The sequence below is a fragment of the Sturnus vulgaris genome, chromosome 2 (assembly GCF_052056855.1).
Source record: "Sturnus vulgaris isolate bStuVul1 chromosome 2, bStuVul1.hap1, whole genome shotgun sequence".
Classification (NCBI taxonomy): domain Eukaryota; kingdom Metazoa; phylum Chordata; class Aves; order Passeriformes; family Sturnidae; genus Sturnus; species Sturnus vulgaris.
Window position 1 is genome coordinate 45,807,435 of NC_142244.1, and position 12,664 is coordinate 45,820,098.

Genomic DNA, 12,664 nt, shown 5'->3' on the forward strand with positions numbered 1-12,664 from the left:
TATCATAGCCCTCTCAGGCAAAGCAGGCAAGGTGATGTTCCAGCTGTCTCTCCTCACAGCATCTTGCACACCTTCAGCCTGTTTATTGGGGGAGCAGAGTTACAGAGAAGGCCTTGCTGCTGTGCAAACACTGCTGAAACCGGTATCAACGCTGAGTTAGGCATAGACCTAAAAAACAGCACTCTACAGGCTGCCATGAGAAAGGTAATGGCTGGACCCTGCAGCCTGGGAAGCACTCTGGTTGGGCCACTGGCCTTACCACTGCACTCACTAGTTTTAATTCCTCATCCATAAAGTTTCTCGTTTCAGTGGGTAAATAGTGAAAATGTTCAAGCATTGAAGTTTTCTCAGGAAGTGCAAAATTCAAATTTATACTGAAAAATAAAAAAAAAAATTATGTGGAAGTAGGGGTTTCTTACATCCTCTGCTGGTATTTTATGCAGCCGGCATTTTAAAGGCATGTTGTCAATGTCCAGCTGACGAGTTTTATGAAGCATGTTTAACTTTATTTCTGAAGTCTTAGTAAGGCTTTGAGATCTGATACAGACAGGCTTCAGTGTTTTTACCCCGAGAGAGAAAAATGGTTGTTATTTTGGAGATGCTGATTATTCCAAAAACTGAACAGTGAAAGGTGACTTATATGTCTTCCTTTTCGTAATTATAATTTGTATTTTTGAAAAAGAAATAAGGTACTAATGGAAATATAATAATTGTATGTGGGAAAGAGAGCCAGTAAATAAGTAATATTAAGGATAGAACTTCATATTACAGAGACTATAATTTAAAGCTGGCCATCTTTTCACCTAAAATTTTTCTGAAGAAGGTTTTTGTCTTAGTAGAATCACCTGCAACTGTTTTTTGTTGCTGGGCTATGAATAGATAACACTGACTTTACCAATATTATTCTCTCTGATAGTTCCACTGAGTGGTGCTCTTGTTCTGCACTTGCCAAGTACATTATATTTCTGAAGGTGTATCCACTATAAATCTCTTTCCTTGGAAAAGCTCGAAGAACAAAGAGTATGAACAAAGTACATTTCAGTAGGTTTGTTTGTTTCCTTCAAAGACTTGTTTAAGTACAAAGTACTTCATCTTGTGATGTTATCTAACAGCATCTTGATTGAGATCTCGAGTATTGTAGCTCATATATATTCCTTTATTGTTCAACTAACAAGAATGCAAAATCTGCAGTGCATATATACACGAGTATCAAGCAGCTGAAAGTTTTGAGAAGTCTGCTGTCTGTGTGCTACTATGTGACAAGGAGTCTTGATGCCCATAAACATTTTATGTCACTTCTTAATCCCTGCTATGTAGTTTTGTTTTACTTATTGTTCGTAAGAAGCTGCCTCTTTCCATATTACTTGTGCTTCATTATTAAAATCTGAGAAATTAAACTACGACAAGACATAGCCTTCTTCAAAGGTAAAGGCAGGCCACACTAGAGGCTATTCTTACCACTGCAAACAGCAGCAGTTCTACAAAAGTTCCACAGGTGTGCAGCAGTTTATCACCTTTTTTCCTCTATTCACGTATTAAAGGATATACTGTAGGGATGGTAGAAAAGGAAAATATCATCTTTAGGTATTGTTGCTTCTAGATATAGATATATACAGGTATTGTATATCCTCTTTAGTGTTGTTGCCTTTTCGTTATCTGGCAGGTTATTGTAGATCTAAGTCAGTCTTTCAGTTTAGTTGTTTATGAAGAGTTACTGAGATCAACGATTGTTTTTCTTCTCTTTAGATCAGTTTAAGATGAATTCTTGAGTCATTTGGAAAAATGCACACTGTCCTGTAAATTTGTTAGTAGAAGTGTCTCTGGACATTATTTGGCCAGAGAGGTAATGCATATGAATTTATTTTAAGCCTTTCAAAAAAGAAATGAAAAGGATTCTTACAGTACTGTTAATTCCTGTGGAAAAAACTAAGCTTGTCTTTGATTTTTTTGTCTCATGGCAAAGAAATTCTGCAGTAAGTGTCAACTTGGTTTGAGTGGTGTGTGGGATGTTGATTGACCAAACACTTAAACTCTGTAAACGTTTTCAGAGACTTAGGAAATAATTATAGCTTAATAAAGACTGCCTTGAGCATTTGAAAAAAGTTTAGATCTTAGGCTCAAGAGCACTCTTGCTGTGCAAGTGAATTTCTTTTCACTAATGCGAATTTTTAGCTTAGATGCATTTGCAAAGATAAAGAAATGGACAGTTCATTCCATATCTTTGAAAATCAGCCTGCAGTCTTTCTTACCTATCCCACTATTTTTATTTTGATCCAGACATCTCCAGTCTCAATTTTATTCCAGAATTAAATATTTGACATGCAATAGAATTAGCTTTTCTCATTAGTGTTTTGGTTTTATGCTAGGCTTGCTTGTTAAAAGACACAAAAGGGTAAATTTTCTGCACGTGAATTTCACAGAAAAATTAATTTGATCTAAAAATACTCCAATAAATGCTTTTTTAAGAAAGTAGGCTATTATGTGCAAACACCGAACTATTTGAAACTGGTTTTCTCTGAGGCAAGGAAATACAAAAAGAACTTGACTCGTTTTTCTCTTTTTATTCTCATTGTTACATTATTGAGGTGAGGTAATGTAAGAGATGATAGAGATCTTCAAATCAGAGACGGGTCACACATGTATATAAGTCCCACATGAAGAAGCTAAATACTGTACTTCATTCTGGCTAGTGGAGGAAAGCTCTCTCTCCAGAAAATTTTAGACTTTGTGCTGTTAATTTTGGTGTATTCATAAGCCTAATTGAGTTAGGCACACCTACGTCATAGTTAAGATATTTGGCATGTCTTTTAGCTAGCAGCCATGTTCATTCTTTTGACTTGCAATGCTTATTTAATTGCTGCATTTCAGCTTTTCAGTAAGAATTTCCTGACCTAGAAACAAATTCCAGATCAGATTGTTCTTTGGAGTGCTTTTGTCCTTAAGGTGATTTACCTTTACTTTAAACAGAGTTTTAACTGTTTCTGGTTTTATTGTTGTATTTCAGTAAATCTCATAGCAGCCATCAACATCTGATCTTTTACTGCTAGAGATAATCACCAAATTGTTAGCTAATGCTACAGCTTTAGGTTTGTAGACTGAACTACTTGGAATGAAGAAATTAACCAAGGGTTTGATTTAAATGTTACTTCTTACAGATCAAAGAAGTCATAATTTATAAATACATATACAAGCACATCATTTTTAGATGTGGAGGGTGTTAAAACAGCTGATATCCTTGTTGAGCTAAAGAATCGCAGCGATGCTATGCACTTACACTGAGTAAACAGGGAGGCATTTCTTTGTTCTAGTTCTATTTGCAACTGGGAAGAAACAGCCATCTTAATGTATTCTTAAAGAATGTATAATATGTAGCAATTTCATTGCTGTGCTTTATTCATGTTTCTAAACACAGTTTTAACCTGGAACTACACAATTCTGTAATTGATAAAGCACCAATGCTTGATAAATTGAAAGAAAGTTGATATTGTAATTAAATCACCTCTTTAAAGGAAAATTTCTTTATTTTCCAAAGAAACACTCTTAATCCTTTATGACTATTTCTTTAATAGAAAAATGTAAAACCATTTGGATTAAAATATAAACTGATAGCAAAATGCAGAACTATAAAATTAGGATGTGAAGAATATATTTTTAAAATGAAGGATAAACTGGCAAGAAAGAAAGTAAAAGCCCTAAATTAGGAGCTTTTATTAAAAATAAGAGTTGGAACAAAGAGTAACTATAAGACTGCTTGTCAGATTGTTTTGGTGTTGTGGCTTTTTTTTTCATTCTGCACACTGAATTTGCAATAATCACAATTTATTATTTAATTGGTGTTTTGGGAAATTAAGTTATACAGTCACAATGAGCAGCTAAATAGAAACTGATTTTTTCCTTAACAAAAATAAAAGTGCTTTTCAACATGCAGTAATGACAGTTAGCTTTGGCTTTCCAAATTAAGAAAATGTAGCAGAAAAAGTCTGATCCAAGGACTAAGGTTATGTAATTATTATGTAGGTGTTAAAAAATTGCCTTTTGAGGAGTTTCTTGCTAACACTTCCTATTTCCAACAGCTTCAGCTCTACAGACATGTATATTTGTTGCAAGAGCTGGAACACAGAAGGTGACTTTATTTTGCATTGTCAGAAGCTTATTTGGATATTGACTGTACAGGTATTACAGTTTGGAGTCCTTACTGGTTTCAAGGTTGTGAGACAGTCTTTGAGAAAGAGACTTACAGATTTTTTTTTTTTTTTAATATACTGACTTACGAAATGGTAGGAACTTACCTTAAATATTTCACAACCCTCCTTAGTAAAGGTAAAAAAAAAAATAGCCTCACCTGTATTTCCTTCATGTATTTCCTCTCTAAGACAAATTCTAATTTTCAGCATGGCAAATATTTTTGTATTTCCTCAATAAAGGTTGCTTATGTTCTGTGAGGTTTTCAGTAACGTTTAGGATTGGGAGACATTTGCTACTTCCATAGGTAGCTGTTTTCTTGCCATTTATTGGGTTGGTGCTGGGAATTCTAAGCATTCATAGTGATTATGAGCTGTGTTGTATTTTGATGGAAAATCTAATTTTGTGGTGTACTAAAAACTTATTACTTGCCCTGCATAGTTTTCCTGTTTATTCATCAGACTTGTTGGGTTCTATATCAAGCATGTATATCTTCCCTTTTCTTTCCTAGTAAAAGCGGATTTAATAAAAGCAGAGCAAACACTTGGAGATGATATCTACAAGAGTAGATACAGCTGATACAGGGGAATAGACCATTGAAGTTCATCAGTTTTTCATCTGTGGGCCTCTGCTTTTTCATCTGCTTTTGCCATATTGCAGCACATTTATCTTCCACTTACGTCTTTCCTTGTATATTTTGGCTGGATAAAAGACAGCTCCTGCAGTGGCAAAATTTGATTTGTGTGATGTTAAGGGAAAGTATATGGAGGGACAACATGCCAATGACTAGCTGACTGCTGTCTCTTCTCTGTGGGAAGACCAAACAAAGCAAAGCATGCTGGATTTTAGCTGTCAAGTGGGACAAGCAGTCTTTCAGCTGCTGGCCAGCCAAACAAATGACTTCATAAGGTTTTGTTTTGTTTAAATTTTTGTTCATTTTTTTTAAGAAGACTGTCCTTACGTAGGAGAGATTGATTCCATATTTTAAAACACTAATACTACTTCTGTCGTCTTATGGGGTTTTTTGGACTTCATTATGAAGGTGGAAAAGAGGGAAGCATGATGTACAGACTGAGGTGGGAAAGTTTTAAGTGTGAAAGTAAGGGATATTTCTACTGCATTTGGCTGTGCAATTCACATTGTGGGACAGGCTTCTGTGCAGTGTCCTGACTTCGGCCATTAAAAAGCAACTCTGTTGTTTATTGGATTCATTACTGCATAGGATATCGTGAGGTTGAAGGACACAGTCTCAGAGTTTGTGTGTCAATATTGAGGACCATTTCCACACCAAGTTTAGAGGAGACATCTCTCATCACACTCTTTCAGGGAAACCAGCTCAGTTCGAATCAGCTTGTGCTTTCTAAGGTCGCTGAGCTTCCCAGGACAAATTTGCATTAGTCAGATCAAGTTAGAAAGTGTGAATCATGTAGTGAAATTTATGTGGAAGATGATGATGACTTAGGTGCTGAGAATTGGCCACCTCCCACCCCATTTATCCATCATAGTATTTTGTATGCCAAGTACCAGCTGGATTCCAATGCAACCCCAGGTTCTGCAGTGGTGTTAGCTTCTTAAAGATGGGCCTACATTCCCAATAGTTACACTGTCACTAAATACCTAACTTTTCCTGCTTGATAAACTGTGAAGGGGAGATCTGCTATTGTGATTAAATCTCCTTTTTTATGCTTGTCTGTTTTTTTGGACTAGTACATGTGGGGTTTTGCTTGTTTGTCTTCCTGGAGAAGTAAATGATACTAAGTTACAGGTTTTCTTTAAAATGTTAATTTTAAAACAAAGGACTGATTGCCAAATATTACAGTCAGGATCTCTGAATGTGTAGAAAGACCTTCTAGCATATTACTTCATAAAATGTAATAAAACTTTTTCAGAGATCTGGTGGCTTGGTAGTACTATCTAGTATAAGGCTATGGATGGTCAGACATCATCTGCACTTTTTTTTTTACATCTGTAGTTGTGTTCTCATGACTTGCTTTATAAAGTGTATTTTTATGTTTATTTAGATTTTGGGGGTTGAATTTTTTAGTGTGATACAGCGTAACTTCCTAGTGTTGAAAGGAAGTAGAGTTTCCTGCTGTCCTGGCAATGCAATGATTGCTGTAACTGTTTGACATTTGTTTTGTAATGAAAAACTGATTAAAATGTCTTTTTTGTGGGGTAATTTTTGTTTTTGCTGAAATATTATGGCTGCCTAGAGCTCTGCTAGCTGTGGTCATACAACTTCTTGGAAAGAGCTTAAGCAAGTAAAAGGTGTGAGTTGGCAAACACAAGTTAAGAAACTTTTTACTGTATTACTGCTCATTTTCTTATTTGCTCTCACTGTTTTGCTGTAAGTACATTTTTCTCAAAGAATTGAGGTCCCTGAGTCATCTTAGTGATTAAGACCTTTTGTACTTTTAATGTTTTTATTTTCTCCCCTCAAAAGCAGGCTAAAACCATGAGCTTGCACCCATGTATGTTTGACTGCAAGCTCTTCAAGAGCAAGTATATGTTCCAGCTGAATGCTTGGAAAGAACATGTAGAAATATTCTGGAGTCTGAACAAAATTTGAGAGGATCTGGAATATTTTTTTAATATTCAGAATAAATGACAAAAAGCATGAATCTGCTGCAGACAGTGTGCTACTTGTCTTTAAATTGATCAGATATGAGGTATTCTGTTAACAGCTTTTAATTTTGTTTCAGCTTTTTTTAACCAAGTCGTAGCTGTGTCAAAGGTGCTGTTTTTCCAGTATAGAGCTATCTATATCTAAGCCATTATGGTTCTTTGCTTCCTTTTGTTTTACATTGACTGTCAAGGCAGCTTTGATGTTCGTCTGTGCTGTTAGACCCAACCACACTAATGCAATTGAAACCTAGCAGTTTCTCTAATATTAAAGAGATTTTATGATGCTATCTGCAGAGAAAATATCAAACATTATCAAATTACTTCAGCCTCTTTATGACTTTCCCATTTTTACAGTCTGGAAAACGTTGAGTAATTTGTAGGCGGCAATGTCAAATTCTCAGGCATTTTTGAGTTAGTGCTTCTCTGGGGTGTGCCGAGATAAAACACATCAATATTAACATGAGAATGGATGTTTCACACACACATAATTGGGAGAATTGCTGGATACTGACAGGAAGTGTGGAGGTCAGAGAATGTAAATCCAATTTCCAATTCACACAAAAGCTGTGTGAGCTAGTAGATTGAAAAAAACATGGATTGTTAATGTTCTATCTGGTTCTTGTAAGTTAGTAATTTGTCTCACTAATTATTTGCCTTGTGTTGTTTCTAAATATCTGTACAGGGGTTAGTAGGTATTAATAAACAATCAGGGCTTGGGCATCTGTTGCAGAAGAAATGTTTTCTCTGTATCAGGTTATTTTGGTTTCCTTTAGAGACAGTAAAATGTGATTAAATATGGTCCTACACCAAAAGGATTGTCAGCCAATCCAGTCCAGGACTTGAAACATCCATCTAATACAGTTAGCTTATAAGCTTCACAGCTATTTTGTGTTTCACATTATTAGGTAGATTGAGCTGTTCATGCTTCGGTTGTTAATTTTGCTGTGTATGATGTGTCACACTGCCACTTTACCTGTTTTCCATCTGAAAGTGAACTGATTGTATTGATTAGATTGATTAGTTCTTGATCACTGACCTTCTATGCATGTTTCTTTTATGCAGTTAAAATTGGTGAAGAGGCTGTTTGCATTCTGCAGTTTGTTTTGTATTTTTGTTTTAAGTGTTTGTTTGGGGTTTGGTTTTGTTTATTTGTTGTGTTTTTTCAGGAGATTAGTTGATCAATGAGCTGGCAGTAGTAGCTTTATAAGCTAGTTTGTTTGTATCTGACCAAACCAAGTTGAAGAGTGTAAACTCATAAAACCTGAAGTGAAGATGTTCAGTTATCTACTCTTCTCTCTGGTTTTGAGAATGCATGACATAGTTTTAATAATTTTTGCTACAAGTTTCTACCCTGCCTTTGTGAAATGTGCACTGTATTACCAAAGCTGACTTATGATTAACCTGATGTTTGTAAAAATGTAAAAAATACGAAGATTTCTGTATTAGCCTTATGGGTAGTAATTTCCCCTTATTAATAGCATCATACTTTACATGGATCTTAATTCTGATTGCCTTTATCTTCCTATGAATGCAGCTTGTTGGGATTCTTTAGCAAGTAGAAAAATAGGGAGAAATTACACTGTATTTACATACTATTTCTACAGTGCATTTGCAAACAGAACTAGAGAATATAGTCTGTCTTCTTATTCTTCTCTCCTGCCTCTTTTTAAAATCAGTCTTTTACATCTGGTCTGTGGTATTACTACTCTTCAGGGAAAATGCAAAGAAGATTTTTTTTGCCTAGTCTTTAAAAAAATTTAACAAAAACACAGTTGCCATTGCAGCGGAAAACATGGCATTATGTATTAATGTAAATAGCTCATGCAAAAAATCCAAAATGCAGACACATATGAATACACACACTTATCTGCATATAGCATATTTACTTTCCAGGCTTAATATTGACATCTTTTTTCCAGTATCACTTACTATTTCTTCTCCTTACTCTTCCTGAAATTTCCAGGGTGTTGTGTGCTTTTAATATAATTTTTAATTTTTTTTCAAAGAAACTTAACTTTGGGTTTAGATTTTATTTTTAATGACTAGAGTGCAATTTTTGAAAGATTGTTCAGTTTGTATTCTTAAGGAGCTAATGTACTTTAAAGTTTATTAACAAGGAATGTATTTTAAAATCAGAGAGGGCGATATAATTAATGCCCAGTATTAAAAGGAGTTAGTTTGTTATTTGGAAGAGCTCTATTTCCTGACATAGGCAAGTAGGAAGTACTTACTTATGAAGTAAGTTTATTTCTGAAACAAGTTGACAAATGGGAGCTACTTTAGAAATGTAAATTTAAAACCAAGTAATTAATTGCTATATGGACTTGTTCCTGTTCTTTCAAAGGAAGTTTTTTATAAATTGTGGCAAGTACACTTGAGGCTTTTTTTTTTTTTTTTTTAATACAACTAAGAGCAAAAAACATAGCATTTAAACAGAAACTTTCTGCTGCTTGTAGTTTTGTCATATCTTCTATGTCATGAGAGACATGGGAAAATCGAGGGGTGCTTAGTGAAGGGCCACCAAGGTGACTTAGAGGTTTGGAGAGCTTGACTTACAAATGCTGATGGCACTGGGTTTATGAAACCTGAAGAGATGAAAGTTCTGAAGAGGGGAATCCAATCACAGCCTCCCTGAAATGTAGCTGCAGAGAGGATGTACATAGTTGTCTTCATGAGGGTGCACAGGAACAGGGCAAAAGGCAGCAGGCTCAGGTTGCTTCAGGGGGAGTTCTGTCGCTATAAAACAGGTCTTCACCATGAGAACAGCAGAACACTCGACTAGGTTCCCAGAGAAGGGGTGACTCTGCTTGACAGGGCCCTGGGTAACCCAACATAAGGCTCTGTTTTTCAACAGAAGGTTAGACCAGGTGGTCTGCAAAGGTCCTTTTCAACCTACATTTTCCCCATGGTTCTGTGAACCTGTCTTTCTCTGATACTGAAGCAAATATGGGGAAATGGATTAGGCAGGCTGTGGTACTGCAAGTTACTGGTGGAGAACAGTAGTCCTAAGTCCTCTGATCTGTTCCCCAGGGCAAAGCAGCTGTACTGCCTTGAGGAAACAGGGAGTGAGTGCACTTAGGGACAAAGTGGTGCCTGAGCTTTTCAGAGGAGGAATGTGACAGACAGTGGGAGCGGAGGGGGAAATACTGTGTGAATTTGAGCATGAGTGTTCAGAAGGGTAGCTGAACAGTTGAAGAAACCTCTAGGACAAGAAAAGGGGTAGACAATGAGGAAGAAAGCAGTACCATGTGGGTTTGCTATGCACTTGGTGTACTAAATGGTTAAAGCATTCGAGTATATTCACCACGTGTGATAAAGTTGGGATGGCAGGGCTGACAATGCAAGAGCCTTTATATGCCTCTACATGCTGAAGGTAGCATAGTGTGAATAGTCTTGGGTGCTTTTCTCTGGTAGTCCTGGTTATTGAAAGGAGGCAAACTCTCTGAAAGTGATAGAGCAAGAAGGGTACACCAGGACATTCTGGAATGTTTTGTAATTTGAATCACAAGAACAGGCTGGAGCCTCACCACTGTTGTCTTAAATACTTAAGGAAAGAGAGAAAGGGGGGAAAAAAGTGGATTGTTTTGAGCAAGTATTAATGTAGTTATTTGTAGTTATTAATGTAGTTTATTTGACTGTAAAATTGGCCATACGAACACAGGGATGAAAGAAAATACCTCTCTCCAAGTTCAACGATGTATTTTCTTATTTTTTATTATTTCAGGTAAGTTGGATTGTGTAAGTAGATGGATATGGAATTTGCCTTGGGTCATTCATCAAAGCATACTTAACATTGTGGTTGCTTTTTTCTTCTGCTGTTATTTTCTCCAGAGGAAAGTTAGTCCTGTCCTTAGATTGTTCTGTATCATTCCATTAGCTTAGTGCTGCAACTGTCAACAAAATTCTGTCTTAAGATGTTTACTTTGACAATTGAGAGCGTCTCTGAAATGTCACTGCCATGTCTTGTGGGATGTGTATGTCTGGTAACACTTTGCAGAATGGTTTCGAAACTGTGAGAAAACCTGAATGTGTGATTTAGTGTAACATTAGTTTGTTCAGATCAGTTACTACTGCTTCCAATTCTTGCTTTTATTTACTGTTTAGATATCTGTAGAAGACAACCACTCTATAGAGAAGGCTTAAGTCCTTTATGCCTGGTTTAGGATGGGGAACATGAGTGTAGAAAAGCAAAGTTCCTTGCCCAGTCAACTCAAAGGATTACTGGCACACCTACAGTTAGAATCTGAATCTTAAGCAATTGTTTAGTGAATGGGTTCTTCAAAGTTGCATGGTATTGGGAGGGGGAAAATGTTTTGGATTAAATATGACTAATGTTTTATTTTTAGTAAGAACATTGAGTAACCTATCAAAGAAATTGTCTCCATATGTGGAATTGTGTCTCTCAAGATTTTTATTATCCCTACTAAAGAAAATAGGTTGTTTTCTGCCATTGTCTCTTTAAGCCACCTGTAAGCCCAGTTGGACTTGGATGCTTGCATGGGATGCTGATTAACATATGGGTAGCCAAGCTTGTGACAAGGTCCGTAGATGTCAATGTACTATAGAAATGCCATTGATGAATATAACCATATGCTGTAGTGTCTTCTACAAGGTCAGTTTAGACTAGTGGGGAAAAGTGGTGGAGCCCTCAAAGAACTGCTGCAGTGTCACACACTTGTGATTATTTTTAGAGGAAGCTTAAATTTAATAAAAGTATTTGAAGCTTTGGTAGTTTGAGGCTCGGTTTTTTGGAGGATTTTTTTTCCATTGGTATATTTCTTACTGTTATTATGAGCACCTCTCTACCCCCATTTTTCTTCCAAAGTAAATCCAATCCAAATAGCTTAATATGTGCGTGATAAATTCAGAAGACTGTGCTTAGAAAAGTGTTTCTTTTGTATCCCCGCATCCAAGGGCGGGAGGCAAAATAGCTTGATAAATTTTGACAAACAGCATGCTGTTTTATAAAATGTTACTAGATCAAACTGTCAGATGCCAGAGACTGTAGTTGAATATATTTTTTTTATGTTTATATAAAATCAATATTGGTTAAGTACTTTGCCTTTTAGAGAGTGCTGGAAATACTGCATCCTGAACAATCATCAGCTCACTGCTTTGAGGCTATATAAATTCAAATGGTAGAGCAGAGTTGGTTGATAAATTATTTTTTGTCATGAGTTTTTTCCTGAGCAAAAATGTGAGGCAGTTCGTTTGCTTATTATTACTACTCCATTAAAATTTCTGTAAATATCTCTGTCTGATTTATAGGTAGTAGCTCAATTCCAAATTTCTTTCACATAATGAAGCGACAGTTTACTGAAACGGAGTGGGATGTAATCAAGTCTATGAGTAATGAATGGAGGCAGCTGGATATGTTTTATCGGCACTGGGTAATACTTCTTTTCCTATTTAAAGTCTGCAAATGTTCACATTCTTTTCTGATACAATTTATTATTTTCATTATAGTAAAATAATGTAATCTTTTTGTAGTTGCATAGAATGGTTTAGGTTGAAAACAACATCTAAGATCATCACATCCACTACTAAACTACGTCCCTAAGCACCGCCTCTACCCATATTTTAAAGAATTTCAGGGTGACTCAACCACTTCTCTGGGCAGCTTGTTTGAGTGCTTGAAATGCCATTTGACAAAGAAGTTTCTCCTGTTATCCAGTCTAAACTCTCCTGGTGGTACCTGGTACCATTTCATGTGAAGATATTCTTAGACTTTATATTTCAGTGATTATTTTAATATCAGAATAACTTTGAGAACCATAGTACAGCAGACATTTCCAATGGGATTTATTAGTGGTTTTAAACACATAGCCAGAACAAGGTAAAGCATTCATATCTCTAT

At 35.9% G+C, this 12,664-nt stretch overlaps 1 protein-coding gene across 1 annotated transcript in view; it reads left to right on the forward strand.

Moving 5' to 3' along the window:
* The window catches only part of AASDHPPT (aminoadipate-semialdehyde dehydrogenase-phosphopantetheinyl transferase), a 30,855-nt gene that overhangs the window by 2,400 nt on the left and 15,791 nt on the right, over positions 1-12,664 (forward strand). Inside the window, exon 3 of the mRNA XM_014877672.2 lies at positions 12,076-12,197. Within this exon, the coding sequence (XP_014733158.2) occupies positions 12,076-12,197 (122 nt within the window). The remainder of the gene's footprint in view (positions 1-12,075; positions 12,198-12,664) is intronic.